At 30.6% G+C, this 20,346-nt stretch overlaps 1 protein-coding gene across 2 annotated transcripts in view; it reads right to left on the reverse strand.

Moving 5' to 3' along the window:
- Positions 1-20,346, reverse strand: part of LOC131848538 (BMP-binding endothelial regulator protein) — a 52,362-nt gene that overhangs the window by 10,166 nt on the left and 21,850 nt on the right. For both annotated transcript variants that reach the window (XM_059198437.1, XM_059198436.1), the window contains exons 3-4: positions 18,144-18,244; positions 2,393-2,663 (exon numbers count right to left, since the gene is read on the reverse strand). In XM_059198437.1, the coding sequence (XP_059054420.1) occupies positions 2,393-2,663; positions 18,144-18,244 (372 nt within the window). The remainder of the gene's footprint in view (positions 1-2,392; positions 2,664-18,143; positions 18,245-20,346) is intronic.

A 20,346-nucleotide genomic window follows, 5' to 3' on the forward strand; every position in this document is an offset into this window, starting at 1 on the left:
AACACAGAACACACCTCTAAAATCCCGCAGCCGAATGGTCGTCGGTCGCTTTGACCAACAGACAAAAACCCTCCCGCCTCTATATCTCGTAAGTAGGTTGTTAACTTTTTGATTTATGGTCAATAATAGAGACGCAACGCCGTGGGAGACTTTGACCACAAATATATTATATTAATGAATACCCGTGAATACCATAATAAGAACTTATTTCATTTTTAAAATGAATTCCATTTGTTTCTAAAATGATGACAAGCGGAATCGCTTTTGGTTGTGAAAATCTAAGGTGGTGCGTACGCGTGTGGTCTGTTTGGCATAAAAAATAAAGAAACATCTCGGCGCCGTCATTACTAAAATACATAAACTAATTTCTTTTTGTATAACACGTAGACAGAGAAACAAAGCCTTCGCAATCAACATAATATTACTTCACGGTCGATTAAGTGTTTTATGGCTTATAAAATCTTCCCGAAGTGATCAGAACATAGCGCCAGCTTCTATACAAACAGTTCATACCTGAACCGAGAATAGTAGGTATATGGGTGGGTTGTCCACTATATATTTCAAGTTTTTTTGACCTTCATCTAAATAATGGCTGACAATATTGAGTTATATGGATATAGACACATTAATCACTTCGTTGTTTAAGAATAAGTCATATCCAGCTATTCGCGGATCGAGTTATTATAGCAGAGTGGTCTATTGTCTGGAGGTATGCTACTGCGCAACAAGTCTTGTGCATTATGCCATTGTCAATGGCGGCGTGTGGGCGATGCAGCCACCTTGCTTTTTATATAAGACATGAAATATGACTTGCAATTTACAAAGAATTACAGTCCTGCACTTCCTTAATTAACTTCGCCGCACCTTTATTCATGTTTCTATGACAAAAACTAGATACGTAACCTAAATTTATTGCTTTTGTAGATTTAGTATCAATATTAACAAACGTAAGATAAGTATATCTCTAATACCAGAAGAAAAACATCACCATAAATCCCAAGCAAAGATTTATGCAATGAGATATCAGATCTGGTCGCTCAGTTTATTAGTTCAGCATTTATGTTAACACATCTTAATCTCTATTTTACAGTGAAAATTAGCTTTTATCCAGTGTAATTAATATAACATAAACACATATAATAAATCGATAGAATGGAATGCGTCGGCTTCACACAAAAGCGATTCCCGAGTCGTCATCTTGTAAATTACTATTATTTGATATAGAATTAATAAACTTGTTAGGGTTTGGGAGCGGAGGTAAATAGCCTCAAGTTTTGGTTTTATTAAGTTCGCGTGGCGGCGTGTGTTTGTTTTTGTATGGGATCATCGAGGTTCTTTTTTGTTGCACACAAGTCTGGGTGGGCGCGCTCCGAGACACCGCTGCGCCAGCGCCGCCCGACAATTATATTCTTTAAACAATATAGGTGGATTCGAGTGGGAAAATGCACCGTAAATTGGTTTGTCGATTCTTCAGAGTCATTCCGTTTTCTACTTACTTAAATTATTACTCACGGGGCAATAGAATCAGTCAATCAAGTAATTGGGTTTATTTTTTTAATACATGATGGCTTATTTTTATTAGTTAATCGACAGAGCTGCACTCAGAGTCGTCTAATGATTGCTTGAGCAATTATGTGAGATATTAATAATAAAACCATGAAATTAATTTTAATTTCGAATATTGCATTATATCAAGTTCAACTAATTCTGATGCACAATAATTATTATTACAGCCCATTAGAGAAGTAATTTCATGACCTGTAACATTACAAGAAATTATTTCTGTCAAATTTCATCATACAATGAAATATATTTATTTATTTTATTTATTTAACTTTAATGCACACAATATAATATATAGTATAGTACATTTGGCGGACTTAACACCATGCGGCATTTTCTACCAGTCAACCATTGGTGGTGCAGAGAATAATTGTTGGCGGTGCAAAATTATAAACATAAACAAAATGCAACAAAATATAAATATATATACAATATATATATATACTTAAGAGATACAATAATATATAACATAAATATATACAAATATGATACCTATATACACATAAATACACACATATATATGCAATAAACTTAAATATATACCAAATAGTTTGACAGTCACAGAACTAAAGAGAGTTAAATGGAAAAAAAGTGAATTCAGAGAAGAGAGAAAGTTATAAATTCAAATAATATTCCCGTAGTTTACGTTTAAAAGAAAATTTATTCGTAGCAGTTATATACCTACCTATTTATTTGCATAATATTAAAATACTTATGAAGTAATTAGTAAAAAATACTTAAACATTTTTAATGAAATCGTAGACGAAATGTAAAGAAAGTATATTTAAAAACAATGACAATCTAAAAACACTGTTTCATCGTTACTTACCATCACAGACAGGACAATTGTAATGTGTGTGCCGCTGATGTTTCGGTCGCTCACAAGGCGCATAGCACTCTGGTTTGGAGATGGTGATAACACCTGCTTCGCAGCGAAGCACTCTGCCGTCATCCCCCCACTCGGTGTGAGAAGCATGCTCAGTGCCGTTGTACCAGCACCCTTTGCAGCGAGCACAGCAACCCTCACGAGGCATCTGCACAGCACAGTCCTCCATCTGTCCACACTCTTCTGCGCCACTTCGACACTCTACAAATCCGTTCTGCAACAAAAAATATATATCTATCTTAGTGTACTGACGATACATTACCGTCATATGTAAGTTACAGTAAGATTGAAACACTAAAGTTGTCAGCGTGGACAACTCTATTTCGCTAATTTCTGCCAGTAAGCAGATTGCTTCTAAGCCCTGTTACTGTTCCACGTATGGCTTAAATCAATGAACATAGAGGCATAACATCATTAGTCCTCAGGCAACACGTGAAGGGCACCACAAGAGAACATGACGTTCGTGGTACTGTTCATGTCTTATAGTATAGAGGATAGCACTTGTTACAACATTTTACAACTAACTGGAACGACAATTTGGTATATCTAATAAGTATCTAGAATTCTGGTATACATAATTACCTAGATAGCTAAAAATGTTATATAATTTGTATCACGTTATTTTAAGTAATCATAATACCAATATCTGTGTACAGATATTGGTATTATCCAATCTTATATGTGAATTAGCTGTATAAGAGGTCTAACACTGTAAAAACAAAGAGTAGGAAATGATATATTCGTACAATAACTACATTTTTTTTATTTTATAAAGCAATGAACAATATCAATTAACGTAAGTGAGCTATAGTTAAATGTGTAGACACGATACGGAAAAGATTAATTGTATAATGTTTTCCTCCTTTAAGCTGAATTTTTGTGTTAATTAATACGTAGATACTAATATAATAATGTCAAATTTAAGTTATTAATAAGGTGTAAATACTATTATCAATATGTAACAATATGTTAATAATCATCCACCATATTTAATTTATATTAAATATGGTGGATGATTATTAACATATTGTATTATTACAAACATAAAATAAGCAAAAGAATGACATAACTGTGTGGGGATCACTATAATGATTTTTTTAATTAATGAGTATTTACATATATTACTCGCTGATACTGTAACTAAAAGTGAAAAATATATAAAAAATTCGGTATTTAAAAAAAGTACTTTATGAATTTGTCCGTTACAAAACCAACATAAAGAAAATAATCTTACCTCATTACAATATTATTGTATCATTGTATCTTTAATTGCCAAGTCATAGTTTCAATATTAATAAGTACATATTATGATATTAAATATCCTACTCATAAATGCAGGATTCTAAATCAATAGTAAAAAATAGATTATTAGCGCCAAGTTTTCATCTCAATAGCTACAATGAAGAGTTTTTTTCTCTAAAACAAGGTCTATATATACACTGATTTCATTTGTCTGTTAACACCTCAAAAGTAATACTAATTGGCTCATGACTTGCTATTATTATTTTTGCCCCCGTTTCATTGTCTAGTATCTCGTAGTATCTACAGAGACACCTATTGTTATGCCCAGGCAATGTATTTATTCGGTTTATTTATCAGGTCTTTTATATTAGGTACGTATGATAATGAGGCCCATGAGCTAATAGCAATTTACTATTATGAAACGTAAAGATGATTTGCTGAAATTACAGATGCTATTGTAATCTATATAGATTTATCTATCCTCACATATATAATATGTTATTTTATTATTTTTATATATATTATTATTATTACTTTATATAAATAAAATAGATCAGTTTTTGAATATTTGTTTTGTTTAATTTGTCTGTGTCTAAAACATGGAGAATCTTAATTAAAAGAATTAATTTTATTCCATTTTTTTCTTTTTGATGTTCAACTCAACGAAACAAACGATCTTTACCAGGCCAGCTACATATTTTGTAATATTGAAATTTACCTACCTGACACATTTGTAAGACTTAGTTTGCATTAGAATTAATTAACGTGTAAATATATTATAATAAAGTTGTAGATTATCTTTTTTAATAGACGGAATAATAGGTAAATAAAAGTCAGAGCTGTAAATAAGCTGTTTATAAGACATTCAATTACAGCCAATGATGATAATATTAATTTCAATTTATAACGTGATAAAATGGAATTGTGGCCGTTTTCTATTATAATAATAATGTACACATGTAAATACATAATGAGTAGTTTAACCAGTCTTTACTCTAAGTTCCTGTTTTATGTTTAAGTAAATAAGATATAAATAAAAAAATGTTGCATAATGAAGTCCTTATTAAAAGACTGTATTCATTTTCCATTAAGTACCGTTAAATAATATAGAACAACTTGATTTAAATTTTTACTTAAAATGTTGCGTATAAATTAATATTTACAAAACATATTTCTTTTATTCATATAAATATAAATTGTAGCTGTTTGTAGTTGATCTATTTACTGCAAATATTTATAATTGCAAAATTGTGAACGTATCCATTAACTTATAAGTACTCGTATGGATATATACGTATATGTAACATCCTTGAATTACTTAGGTGTCTATTACATGTACCTACATGTTAATTATCGGTAACCAATGAGGAGCAAGGTATTTGACTTGACCTCGTATAGGCAGACATGGTGTAGGCCGACCTCCAACTAAATGAAGCTAAAACGTCGTGTTTAAAAGGAAGTCAGTGAAGACTAGTGAATTTATATCGTTCTTTATGGGGACACTTATTTCTATTTCATTATAATGGCAATTATATGAATTTTACAATAACAAAGAAAACATATTTTGTACCTATCATTTTAAATTATAAGTTTTAAAGAGGACTAAAGATGATTGTTGTCTTTTTAGTAAAGCGATAACAGTGAGGATAAAATTATTAATTAAATTGAATCCAATAATGCCAAAAATATTAGATTAACGCAGAGTCACTTATTATTTATAAAAATATGCATCACTTGTTGTTAATCATTAATACATGTAATTTTTATATTTGAAATTATTCTGTAACAATAAGGAAACGACTGTTTAATTATTTGACAGTCGAAGGAATTCGATTTGTCCACACAATTATTTAGCATCCAAGCTGGCAGACATGATCAACACAAGAGGCTAATATTTGCATAAATCTGTACACCCATCAAACGTTTTAACACCAAACATTACAACGTCCTAACTTGTCTGAGTGTATATCATATATATATCTAATCTATTCTATGTTATTATTAGAAAGTTTTGTTAACTATAAGAATATAATAATTGAGATTTCTACGATAGTCGCATCCGTGTATAACCTAGTAGTAGGTCCCTAGTTAATCTCCGTATGGGTCTACTGAAGTTACCTCTACAGAATAAGCTTAGAAGTAGTCGGATTTTAATGTGACATTCCATTATTTTTAGTTTTAAATTAGACATATACTTAACATGTCTAAATACAGTTAAAGAATAATAACAAAACTCTTTATTGTGTACACAAATGATACAATAAGAAAATATAGTAAATTTATAGAAGCAAATTTTTCAGAATTCCTAAATAATATGTTACTAGCTGTACCTGCAATTTTACCCGCATGAAATTTATAGCTGATGTACAATAATTTTACAGTAAGTAAAGCTTCATCAAAATCCGTTCAGTAGTTTTTGTGTGAAATAATAACGAACATCCATCCTTCGTCTATACCCACAAACTTTTGAGTTTATAATATTAGTACAATATATATATACGTTTCTTTAATAAAGTTAATTTCGAGATAATCAAGAAATGAGGTAGAGGGAAAATGTTCAATAATCTTTGATTGATGAACAAAACAACAACGTTTTCTGAACCATCATAACAAAAATAAATGACTGTTATTCAGCATATATGAGTAAGATCTAGTCTAGGAATTCGATAAAATGTTTTGTATTTGGAAATAAATACCTAGATATCACCACAAAGTCATAAGATGAAAGACGTACCTGCCGTCTGAAAAAGTTTTAGCTCAATATGTTTTACATATTACCACGCGAGGTCACCCACTCTTTGTTGTTTATTGTTATTTCTTTACTTCGACTGAAATTCAGATGCGGCTCTCTTTGAACGAACCCTCAGATGGCGAAATATTTACATTACACGTCGGATAAAAATAACTGTAAGTCTGTCGACTCCCCATTACTTACTATAATGTGTATCGAACATAAAATAGAACAGATTATACGAATTAGGGGAAGCTTCGAGCAATAAAACTCTAGGAACGGAATGTTTCTGATTTCAGATTGCATGTGTAATTTCTTGTAGTGACGAAGTATCAATAGGACATATCACAACTTTACATCCTTAGGATGTCATCCTTATGATAATGTGTGTAAGGTAAAAAACAAAGGACAAGTACAAGTGAGTAAAAGAAGGGAACTAGGAAATAAAGAATTGAAACCGTTTGACCTGTTTAATTATCCCTTTAACTTTGAGACGGTAATGGATTCTTATATATTACACATATATTTGAAGTCCATACGAGTAGTGCTTTGAGATCAAAAATTCTTCGGTCTAGTTTGAATTTAAATTTTATATTTAGTTAAATTTGTATCCGTTGCCATGGTTTCTAAAAGAACACTTTAAAACTGAAATTAAAACTAGAGCAATAACTTTAATCAATCGAGTTTTTCAAAAATAGCGTACCTGTATGTACTAGTATGTGTAATATACCGATATAACATTACAAACATAAATACATGGATTTGTTATGCTGTCCCTTTCAATAAATTGTTACTTAATTGAAATCAATCTAAAATTATAAAATATGTGACTGGAAACATAAACAAGAGGTGATTTATAATTAATTGATATATTGCATGTTATAATTATATACTTGGCCTAGTTACTACTGTTCAGGTTGACACAAGTATATTATTATCAATCACATCAAAGGTATATCTATTAATTCTGTTTATTTATATAATAAATATTTTTTTATTGCGTCGATAATGGCAAACAGACATACTATATGTTTAAATGAGAACAGATTACGTTGAATATACATGTGCTGGAAACACCAATAGTCACGTGTTATGTGCCGACCGTGAACTCATATCCCGTACTTATTTAATAGATTATAGTGGTGTATATATTCTGCCATATTATAACCTAGCTACTTCTCCAGACTTCAATCAGGTTGTGCTATATATCTACATGATAGCATATAGAAAAGGTATATTTGAAATGATAAAAGTATTTTTCAAATTGAAACATTGGTATAGTTATTTTTATTCTTCAAAAATACTACAAGTATTTGCTGCCAGCCGTGTTTGTGAGGAGAAATAAATATATTATTATTATTATCATATACACAAACTCAACAATTTTGTACTATCTTTTTATAATATTGCCGTAACAAATGAAATTTCCTGCGGAGTTTTTTATTCTGTTACCATGGGGTCTCCACTGTTAAATTTGACTTCGGACTTCTGTATGTAATGAGATTTTTAAATTTGAGTTTGCTGTTCTTTGTATTAGATCTACCAAGTTATCGATCAAAAAAATACGTCCTTCTAACCTTCTTATGGTATCAGGTTCCTCAACACAAATTTAGATTCTATAGTTTATTTTCATCAAGTATTATACTTTATACCCGAGTTTATGAGATTTATTTTCAATAAATCATTATAAGTATTAATATTTCACTGATTATACTCAATTCAGTCTTATTTCACTATATAATATAATTAATAGAACTGGGTGCCATTATTTTTCGGTTGACCGCCACGCCATTTCCTGTTCCACTGATAGTGCAAGCACCAAATATCCTCAACATTTCCTGGATACTTGCGCAATTTGTCACGTGGACCTTCAAATAAATTGCGAGCAACACAAACCAATATTTTATAAAGGAATTGTGATAAGAGAACAAAGTACATTGAACTGAGCCGCTTTGGTTAACAATATGACTAACAACAATAAGAGTAGGCATATAAATTTATAATTAAGTAATATAAATGCATATGAATGAATCAAAAACAAAACAGGAGCATATAGCTCTTGGTTCTACCTATTCCTTAAAGGATATGGTTTGTAGATAGTTAAATCCGTGAATTACATATCGCTCTTATTATTTAGATTTACAATATTTAAGTAGGAATTAACTATTATACTATAATAATTCAGTAAATATTTTACATATACCTTTTTGAAAAAGTATTTGCTTTTCGCAAAAATGTGATATATACTTACATGATATTATAAATATGGAGATATTTAAATAAAATGGCCGTAATCGTTTTGCTAAATGGAGTTCTATTATTGAGCCATATTATCACATTAGGTCTATATAGCTACGTTTAAAAAGCTGTGGGCGGGAGTTTTCTGGGTAAACATGCATGCATGTTAGATGAATATTTATTATTGTATACGTTACCTCATTATATACAACATTCAGGTAAATTTGATAATTCTATGAGGTAACAGACTGAGAGGCTCCCAATACTATTTATAATTAGCAGATTATATTTAGTCACATTACATGTATAGACGTTAACAGTTTATTTTTTTAACGTTATAATAACTCTATAAAGCATTGATCGGTCAGTACCACGGATAAGGCATGTGATTTGGTTCCTGTTTGTAAGGACAATCGTTTTTGGGAGTACTTAACCCATATGCAGGCAAGGTCAGTATTAAGTAGGTATTTATATCATTTTTTATTGATAAACCAAATAAACTCACTTGAGAATCAACGAGCCCAGCGGTTACTCACCGGTTATTAATATTTAATTTAGGTACGGATTAATTATAAATAATTTCATAGAAATTATTGCAGTTCATCAATATTTTCTTGTATATTAATTTATATTCAGATACAATCTTCAGCGTATCGACAACTTGCAACACAGGTACTGTAATAAACGTTAACATTCATTTTAAATATTTATCTCTTAATTTGCATATTGAAGTCGCTTACTACTCAGACTGCTCGGGGACTTCACACCGATAATGCTCAATATTAATCCATTATTTATTATAAAAATTGTTGTATATATGGCAAAATAGAGTACTATTATCAAATTCAAATAAAATGGTGAACGTGCTAGGAAGGATGGTTTCAAGCAAGCATATTCTAAATTCTCAACTTTAATAAAAAAGGACAGTAATTTCATATTTCAGCAACGTATGTATCCAAGAAAAGAATATAATAAATGTTATGGGAATATTCATTACCTGATAATCTCAATATTTGCAAGGTGTAGGTTTATGCCTATTATATAGAGACTAATATGTACAACTTTATTATAGTAACAATGCAATGTATACACAAATATCCACAGTAGATATTTTTTCTCTGATGTAATAAATTTTAATTTGTTTAATGAATGTTGAAAATATAAAGCAGAACATAGTTTTATTAACTTCACTACATTTTTAATGTATATTATGTTTAGAACGGAGTGTTAATTATACGTTTAAAGACAAGTGTATTTATTACTAGTTGTAATTGTATCTAGACAAGTAAATGATGCCAAGCGGCGGCGACAGCGCAAGGCCGAGTGTAGGCTGTGTTGTGAGCTGGTGCCTTTTACACTTCTGCTGTTTTAAATGTACAAGTCACGCAAACTTTAAGTGAAATTACTCTTCTCTAAAGAATGCTGTGCAGAAACTATACCCAAATGTATACAAGTGATCTATGCCCTAATGGAATTAATCTAATTGCGAAAATAATATAAAATTATCTATGAATGTCTGTATTAAATAATAATTAGATTACATTAAACCATTCACAGCATGATTCCTTCCTACATGACTAGTCCTAAAAGTTAAAATATGCTCCTAAATGAGATTGATCATAGATGAGCTGGTAGATTTATTTGGAATTAAAACAGGAACGCAGTAAGTGTAGGTAAAATTTATATGTAAAGGCGCCTTAAACTAACCTATTAGTTTTGGCAACTAATATCGATTGTTTAGATGAAATGCGTAGGTTTGATAAGTTTAATGGGTATCTAGCGTAATTCATAATCTTACCATCACAATGAACGTCAATGTATGAGTGATACGTTTGATGTTGCAAACTTTCATAGAGTACGGTAAACAGTGAGGTTGAAATAGGTTAAATAATATTCTGACTTTGGTAAAAGTAAGATATGTAAGTATTTTGTACTTTATACTTATGTAAGCATGTAAGTAATTGTCAAAAAAAATGCACTTATAAAATGTATGGCCACTCATGACTATATGCCTAATAAAATAACTCTCTCTACTTGGACTCATGTAAAGATCCTGGCAGCAAAAATTTATGGAAATTCTTATATAACTGTTCTAAGTCCGTGTTAAAAACCTGCATCTAAATTAAACTTGATTTTTTTGCATCATAGCAAAACATAATAACAATGTCGATGATGTGTGGCGAGTAAAAAATTCGCGTTGCTAGAAGAACCGGTGGGACCGCATACCACACGCGCGCTCGCGGCAAGGCCTCGCCAGCACCTGCGCGCGCGCAGCACGCCACCATGCCATGAGACCCACAGCCTGCGCACGCACCAGTACTACAACACTACTGCTACTCGTCATCACCAATGCACTCACCCGCTTTCACCAGCTTACTTTATCTTGATACGAACTTTTCATTAGTGATCTTTTAATGTACCCCAAAATACGTTCTGTTATAGCAAAACATATTTTCGGGATACATTAGTAGGAACCAAAAGTTTAGTTTTTGAAAATTTAATGACCGATTTCAAATATATTGTTACTTCATTCACGTCGTTATTTTCTTATGACTAATTCTAAACAATTTTGGTCTTTTTCGACAAATTTTCTTTACAGATATTTGTAATCAAATTTAATTTGATTAAAATTTTCAGTTCACTCCTAATCCTCCAAAATAAAGTATGTAATTAGTACTGGCGCCAGATTTTTAGATATTTTATTAATTAATTAGAATTATCCCATGATCTACCTACCCTTTCAAGACACTATTTACTTTAACTACCTTGAGATACGACACATGAGTATGAGCATGAGCGCAATGGTAATTTAGAATATGGAAAACATAACATGTTCCTGTTCAAAATGAATTACTGATCAGAACAATTTAACAAATATCAGAAAGTTAAAAATTTTAACGGGCTTGAAAGCCTGATCTTAAACTCTATTAAAAAGTAATAGGTACTGTGTTGACTATTTCAGTATTTGAATCAACCCGCAATGACAGACTAGATTAAAATAAAGTTAGATAGTTTATAATATGATAAGATATATGTAGATTGATCATTTTGCATTTTTTTACTTAATATACGCCACACTCAGTTCTTTAAATTACAATCTTAAACTGAATATATATATAATATATATATAATATATATATATACAATCTTATACTATATATATAACTTTTTAAATGTTCTATCAAAATGCTCCATGACAAATAACATAAGTCGCGTCATATAATAAGAGTCTAACATAACTTAATTACTAATATCAGAAATTTAGTAGCCTCCTACCAGCCAACGTTGGAAATTACTAGACATGATTCAATATAATTCTCATAAAATGCTAGAACTGTTATTAAGCCCCGTACTTTACTGTTAATTCACGTCATGTTTACTTTATTGCCCAAGATTATACTTCTAGTAGAAAATTAAATAGAAATACTCACACTATATAATTGCTGTCATGTTTTCTTAGAGCTTACCGACTTTCAAAGAACGATGAAAGGTTCTACAGACGATACGAATCATTTGTAGATACTTTTAAACAATGCCTGCTATCAGTTTACCACAAACTAAACTAGAGCATTGTGGGTTGTTGGATAGAAACCTGCAGTTACAAGAATTATGTAGAAAATGCATATCAATACTCTAGAAATCGAACCAACCTTTAAACTGCCAACTAGCATCACATCACATCAATATCATTTTGGTAAAAAATTACGCTGATTATTTATGACATTTATCAGAAGAAATTATTTAAAAATGTAACGATATTTAAAATTTCAATTGAAACTCAGAAATCATTTATAAATTCTATAACAAAGTTTCGAATAAGTTATGTTTTAACGGTTTACATTCTCAACAAAACGTAAAGAAAGTGGAAGTTTTTGAAATTTATGAATCGGTAACACGATTACGATCGGTAACATAAATATATGATAGTAATAAATAAAGCATGTTACGAATGCAAATGTTGAACAATAAAACTGAAGCACCACTTAACGTTGCACGAAATTTATTATATTGACTACGACTGTATACACTTGTATTCAAAATATTTCATTGTAAATAGGGAAAATAAAATACATTATAATAGAAATAATATAAACACGATTCGTGTAGTGCCTTCGGCAGGAACAGGTTGTTAGTGATTTTTCTACTGGTATTTTATTCGATACTATTAAAGCAGGAAATATATAGTTTCATAAGACTCTACTTACTCTACTCTTCGAAAAGTTTAACAACTATATTACAGACGTTTATTATTCATTAAAACTAAATCTTAGTAACAGTGAATATTCTAGAGAGATTGTATGAAGTGTTACTTTTACCCTACTTATTTAACCAAAAGTTAAATAAGTAATTTAAAGAAAATATTAAAAACACTTGTACTTGATGTAAAAAACATTATATTTACTTTTAAAAGTTATCAGTCTCCACTAGTAGACACATGTGAACGAGATGGCGGAGAAACGTGAAATGACTACGTGGCACGCAGAGGTATAATCGGTGCCGCGATAAATGACATGGCTCATTAAATTAAGCGGTGAGCGGGAGCTACAAGATACTATCGGCATGCTACTGGAGTTTATAAAAAGCCTAATAATGGTACCCGCGGGTCAACATGACTTACGCCTATCCAGATCAAGTATTCTGCATATTACAATAAATTAAATTCTATGCATACATAGAATACTACATATTAATATATACAACCGTATATGAATTAACCGACATAGGATTGATAAATCATAAAAATTCCATCAAGAGCGCACAGTATCCCATGGTCGCTATGTGGCACGCGACAAAAAAGCCCATTAAACAAGCAAATGTATATTTTAATTCAGAATAAGCGATAAATCTCGATGGGCTTTCGAATTCCGCGCAAGTCATCCGGCGAGGTGAGATCGGCTGGGAAATACCACCTGATATACGGTACACAATCTCACTTACATTCATCTGGCGTCATGTCGTTGTTAACTATACAGTAATAATGTTTTATTGACGTCACATGTAAACTGACAATCACAATAATTTGCCAGGTAACATATTTTTACGTATTACGTCGTAAGGGACAATAAAGAGAAAAACATCTAGAATATATTATGTAATGTGATGTTATTGTAAATGCAAGGAACAGTTGCGTCGAATTCTTAACATAACAGTCCATGCGGTTTCCGCATTGGTATTTTTTGCTTGGGCGCCATGGCAGCCGCGCGACGCGACTGTGCGCCACTATAGTGTAGCACGCCGATGAAATGCCGACTAAGTGACGTGAAATGCACTACACTTTAATTGTTTTAGATAAAGAATGCAGTACTAAAAATTCTTAAAAAAGATCTTTATACAAGACCATCCTGTATAATAAATACAAATAAATTCTCTAACACATATTATTCTTTGTAAATTACTGATATGTGCAAATAAAATCTGTGCGTCCAAGTATTTTCTTGTTTTATCTTTAATTCCCGAAATCACAAAAATGTACATTACTTACTATTTAAATAACTATAGGTATTATTATTATAAAGCATATATTTAGAGTATCACTTGTAATTTTGTATGTCATATGTTACAAACATCTAATAATAATACGACATCATATATACTCAATTCAGTTGAAATTAGTAATTACATATTAAACACGCATGAAGTATATAAGGTAAGGTTAAAAACATTTCCATTTTTTAACAGATTAAAAATAATTTTCTTCATATTTGTGACATAATAAAGCAACACGAAACAACAGACAGATATAACAGGTTATTCTTCTTTGGAACACTTAAGACATGCTGGAAACGTGATGTACTTGTATTAACAATTATCACTTAGCACTTCGTACGTTTATGGTATTTAGATATAAGCGTTCTCTATTTTAGGAATTTTCTGCTTATGTTTCTTTGATTATAAAAAATATTAGCTTAATAAATATGCGGGGTTCGCCATCATCATGCGAATATTGCCTACTCGTATGTATTGCCCACTGCTGACCACATGCCTACATATTATTATCGTTATATATTATCAAAATTTGTTCATTTAGGACATCTTCTGTTGATTATAGTTGTTAACATTTTTTATCAACCATCCAGTACGATTCCTTCAGCTGTAAAGAACTGACAAGAAACACGACTGGTACATTTATTTTATTTAACTGTCTGAATTATTTTTCATAGCCATCGTCTTACCAGCTTTTACTCCGGCAGCTCCTATGCGAATTTCCTCGTTTCAAATTCTATCACGTAATGAAAATTTGAACATGAGCTATTACATAACTCAGTGATAGTATTCATGGGCAGTATAACTTTCTCCAAATAGAATAAACAAAATCTACAATTACTATAATGACCTATGAGTAAAGCACATGCAGTAGGTATGCAAGTCATTTATAATTTAATAAATACAATTACTTATTACTAAAAAACCTTTTAAGTTATATTCATTATTCATTAAGTTATAAATTACCAGCATATGAAGTAGGAGTAAAAACGTACGAGCGTAAAACGTAGGTATAAAAAATCAGGCCTGTAGTATCATCGTCTATAGTAGATATTATACGATATTAAGTGTTATTATTATCTATTGTGACACGGAGCAGTATTGTCACTACTTTGAAACTTTTTTAAAATTCCACGTATTACTTATACAGTCGCTAATCAAATTACCCGTCATTGTCTAGGTGTGAGCATGTCACACGCGAGTTAGAATTATTATTCTAAACTTGGAGTGTGATAAATGACTCGGTGACAGCAGTCACCGTATAGGCATACAAACATATTTAGCCAAAAGTAGAGACAATTACGTAGGTCATCTTCTATAATTCACACGTAAGCGTTATGTTAGCATTATACAACAAAAATAGACTTTACAACCAATTTGACACATGAAATTTCCCACTGACTATTTTAAAAATCACCTACATATGTATCGGTTTGAGACAAGTCTAGTGTACATCCATACGAATATTTGCCCGTTTATCACAAAGGGTTTTTTCTTTTTTGTTTGTTGCTGTAACATTTGGAATTCATGGAAATCTATTTTAATTAAATTTTAATTCGTTCGCTTTTAATAATTAATTTTAGTTGTTGCGCTTATTTATCCAGCCATATTGTTTATTATTGCTACTCCTCGTATCACCCATACTTTTCTCATAATGTAAATGTGACGTGAAATTAATATCGTGAAAGCTTTGATGCTGACAGAGTCAAGATTTCAGCAATATTGTTCGAGTAGTTTTCATTGTGGAGAAAGCAAATTTCGAAAACACTTTCGAAACTAGTTCCATGAAATTAATCAGGCGCGTGTGTTACATGTAAACTACACACTGTAGATAAAACCCACAAAATTGTTTTACTGTTTTTTACAAAACGACTAAATAACACACTCATAATATCTATCTAGCCTTAATATAATAAAATATAGTGTTCAGCAAAAATCAATTATATTATATTAAATCATTAGTATTATGATAATTACAAAGTATAATATTATAGATACAATAATAGGTAACTGTTCATATTATACGTAAAGATTTAATATGTAATTAATTATTATAATTTTGGTAATATATAATAATATGGTAATTTATATGTATAATTTAAATATACCACTATATTTATATTTAGATAGATATAAAAGAATTGAATTATTTGTAGAAGTAAGTGTAATTATAACTTTATATTTATTACGGCGAATGATATAATATTCGCTAATAAGCCGACATTAATTGTACCTTTTTGTTGTAACTTAATTTCTTTGATATTTGTTCTTTTCGACTCGTTTTGGATTATTAACACTTGAACTCGTTGTGAATGAAATAATAATAATAATAATATATATATATATATATATGTGTTCACAATAGTAACTAGAACAGATAGAGCTACAGAGTAAGACACAAAATTATGAAATTATCCATATATGTTATTATGTGTTTTTCCTATACCAAGTTTTAAGATTTTAAGTTTTAAGATTTTAAGATTTAAATACTTAATTTAAAGAGAATCCCAATATTAATTGAAATAATTCTAAGAAGCATTCAGTTAACACATTATATAAGCTTCATAAATACCTATTCTCAAAATAAAATTACGTCAACGAAGCTGTACTATTTACATTGTGTGGCGAATAAATCTTGATATGAATAATTATATGCAAATCAGAATCTACATAGTATCGCCTTTTAGAATGTATAGTTAACATTGTAATGGTCCTAAATAAAGCTATAACAATTATGTGCGGAGCTAAAATCATTATTATTACATCGTAATTCTCTCTATATTGTACTGCGCATTGGTTTAAATTGGTAGCAATTAGAGATTAATAATAGAAACAAAATATTCACCTATCCAAAAATGAATTCATGAATAAATGCATCGAATATTTTTTTGCCTTTCTCCATCCTATAAATTCTTTGACTACTTATGCGCTAAATTTCATGATTATCAGTTCAGGAGGTTACAAACTAACTTACTTAAACATTTATTTATATATGTTTTAGCGAGGAGAAGGGTTTATTTTATTCGTACTTCATTACATACACAAAATAGTTTCAGACTCAGACTCTATAACATTTTTATTCCAATAAACAGATTGAAGTGAAACATCAATGTTAGTGGGTGGTACAGTACTATAAAACATTCTGTGGTAGTACTTGTATTAAGGTGCATAATATATGCAAATAAACTTAATGTATATTTATAACTGATTAGATCTATTATATACATATATTCATATATATTATCATCACAACAATCCTTATTTCGCATTGTCACTAGAGGTAAACTTCGTACAAAGTTGTCAACGTGGATTCATATGTCGTCTACATTTCATTTCAGTAAGGCAAGCTATGCTAGCTATTATTCGGTTGTAGGGTAGGATATGGCAGTGAGATTACAGTTTTCTATTAAAAGAAGGACTTATACTACTGCTACCATGCGTAATTATAGTATGGGGTTTTATATCGAGATTTTCTTCTCTTCCGATGTAATTTATTATTCTCTGACGCAATCTCACATATGATATCCTGAAGGTTGTAAAGCTTGTTTTTTATTGTATTCTTAGTGCAATACGATACATATATAACATACCACTTATGATAAATAAAAAATGTGTTTTTTTTAATCTGCACTGTAAAATAATTTTTAATTTTATTTTTGTATACCATGATATGTTTTTTAGTTGTAAAGCTTAAATAGCTAGATATAACTAAAATGACAAACTTAGATCTAGTTAATACTATGCAGTATATAGAGAACTTATTTGATTTGTTGTATGTACTTAACCTGGTTTGTAAGGATAAACTTAAAAAAGTATTTCAACAGTTTTAAATATTGTTTTATTTGTGTGTAGGTAGCTTACCTAATCTGTGAGTAATATAAGCTATATTCCACGCAAGCAGCGTCGCAGTCTAAACCTAGTAAACAATACAATCTAAATAACTAAGTGTAAGTCTGTGATCGAGTCTATGAGAAATAAAGATTTAACAATGACGCTTACCTTACAGATGCAACGGAAGCAGCTGCTCCAGTCTTGCTCGAGTCTTGCAACTTGCAGAGGTACAGGCTCGCCTTCGTTAGAGCAGGAATAACGTTCCCCAACTGAAACAGAATTATTAAGTGAAACATTGTAAAATCAAACTGAAAAAGAATAAAATAAAATCCTTTGCTCGTATAGGACACTTTTGGTCCATTATGCAAGTCATAATTATTTATCTACCCCTACTAGCTTGTTAGATTGACTACTTCACTTGTGAAAAACCGTCCAGAAACTCAAATTCCTAACTAATCTTTGCAAAAAGTATTACAGAGGGCATATAATGTATATGAAATCCCTTGTCTGAACTATTAATCCCACACACAGTTGTTTTCTAAATAATCTTTTACAGTGTAAACAAGCTTTAATTAATAAATATTTCTTAAAGAAAAACATTGAAATTGTTACAATATTCTAAAAATTAATGACCATTCCCATAAACGATCTATTAACGTTATCAAAATGATTTTCTAAAAGCGAACGATATCTTGTGGGCACTAAATAGTTTGAAGACATTAAAGGACATTAAGGAGGTCTTACAAGGCGAAAGCAAGTTGAAGTAGTTATAACGAATACATTATACTGATATGTATTTTCATATTACTGAAAAAGTAAGGTAATAGATATAATACAAAACGTATAAATGCGGAATAATCAAAATTTAAATTTAAAATTTTTTAGTTATTTTCAATATAAGCGGTAGTTAAATACTTATTTCACCCACTGCTTACTTATTTTATTAAGATCCTTTAATTGCATTGTCAGTGTTGTCTCAGATACTTAGGTATATAGGTTTACTTAGCTTTTACCTGACCGCTTGGTACAAGCCAGGTGCTCTCTCAGTGACCACCGAATGCGGAGGAGGCTATAGTTTAAGCAATATGCGTGGGAACATTTTACTGTCCACGATCAACTGCACGAATAAAGCACTTTAAACTGTCTTGTTGAATAATTTACGACAGCCCTAAAGATACCTTTACAAAATTTGCTGTTAACAAATTGTTCTATACTACTCCTTTGATACAATATGTTGCATTAATGTAATTATTTTATAAAATATTAGCATAATTAAATCAATACTATCAATACTAGCTAGAGTATTATTGTGGATACTATTGCAGGTTGTTACAACTTTTTAAAATCCTGACTCCAGAAAAAAGCTATCACGATATATATTTCCTGTTGTATTTTTTTTTATTGAATATGGAAAACCCTATGAGAATAAGAGACAATTTTATGACTCTAACACTCAGGTTCAGGTCTCAGGTTTTCAAGTTTCAGATATTATGCAAATAATAGAATTATGCAACTTAATTAAAAGTTAAGTGACCAAAGTCATTCTGATGAACAAGTAATGCTTAGTAAGTCTACTGAGATTTACTTAAGTTGTACATTATTATGACAGATGAGTCTGCTCTCTATATATCTGCATTAAATAAGCATGTAAATCACAAAGTTTTTATATAGGCTACATTCAAATAAAGAAACTATGTAGAGTTACACAACTATATTTTACTTTACAACAAATAATAGTCCCTATTTCACACTATCACCACTACTAAAAGAACTGTCCAAATCGTTGTAGAAATGGCAAAAATATCACGTACAATACACATAAACAATCAGTAGAGTTAGAAATAAAGGTTCGCTATAATAAACAACAAGTGATGAGTGTCAGTCATCATGATTGTATCAGTTAATAGCCATGGAACACACTTGGCCACAACGGGACGACACAGTAATGTCGTCATCTGATGTCGTAGCGGAGCGATCACGCTATTATCTTGATTTAGATCTACGGATCCGCATTCTTATTACGTACCTACCTACCTAGTCATTTTTGGCGCCATCGTCGCCGATCACAGTGTCCTGCGTAAATATTTTGGCAATTAATGTATGCTTACGACCAACATGTTTTACGAGATAATACATCTCATACATATGTTTGGGTGCGAACTCAATGAAACTAATGACCGAATCCGTCTCATTTACTGTTATTTATATAAAAACTGTTAAAGAAGAATGATACACGAAGTTCATGTGAAAAATTGATCATAATATTATTATCAATTGATTCAAGATAAAGTTAATCGTTAATGTTTTTACCATAAGATAGGTACCCATCTCCGTTTTGTGGACAAGTTGTATTTATATTTTATACTAGCTA

This window comes from Achroia grisella, unplaced genomic scaffold (genome assembly GCF_030625045.1).
Source record: "Achroia grisella isolate CSIRO2021 unplaced genomic scaffold, CSIRO_AGI_Agris_v1 utg558, whole genome shotgun sequence".
NCBI classification, from domain to species: Eukaryota; Metazoa; Arthropoda; class Insecta; order Lepidoptera; family Pyralidae; genus Achroia; species Achroia grisella.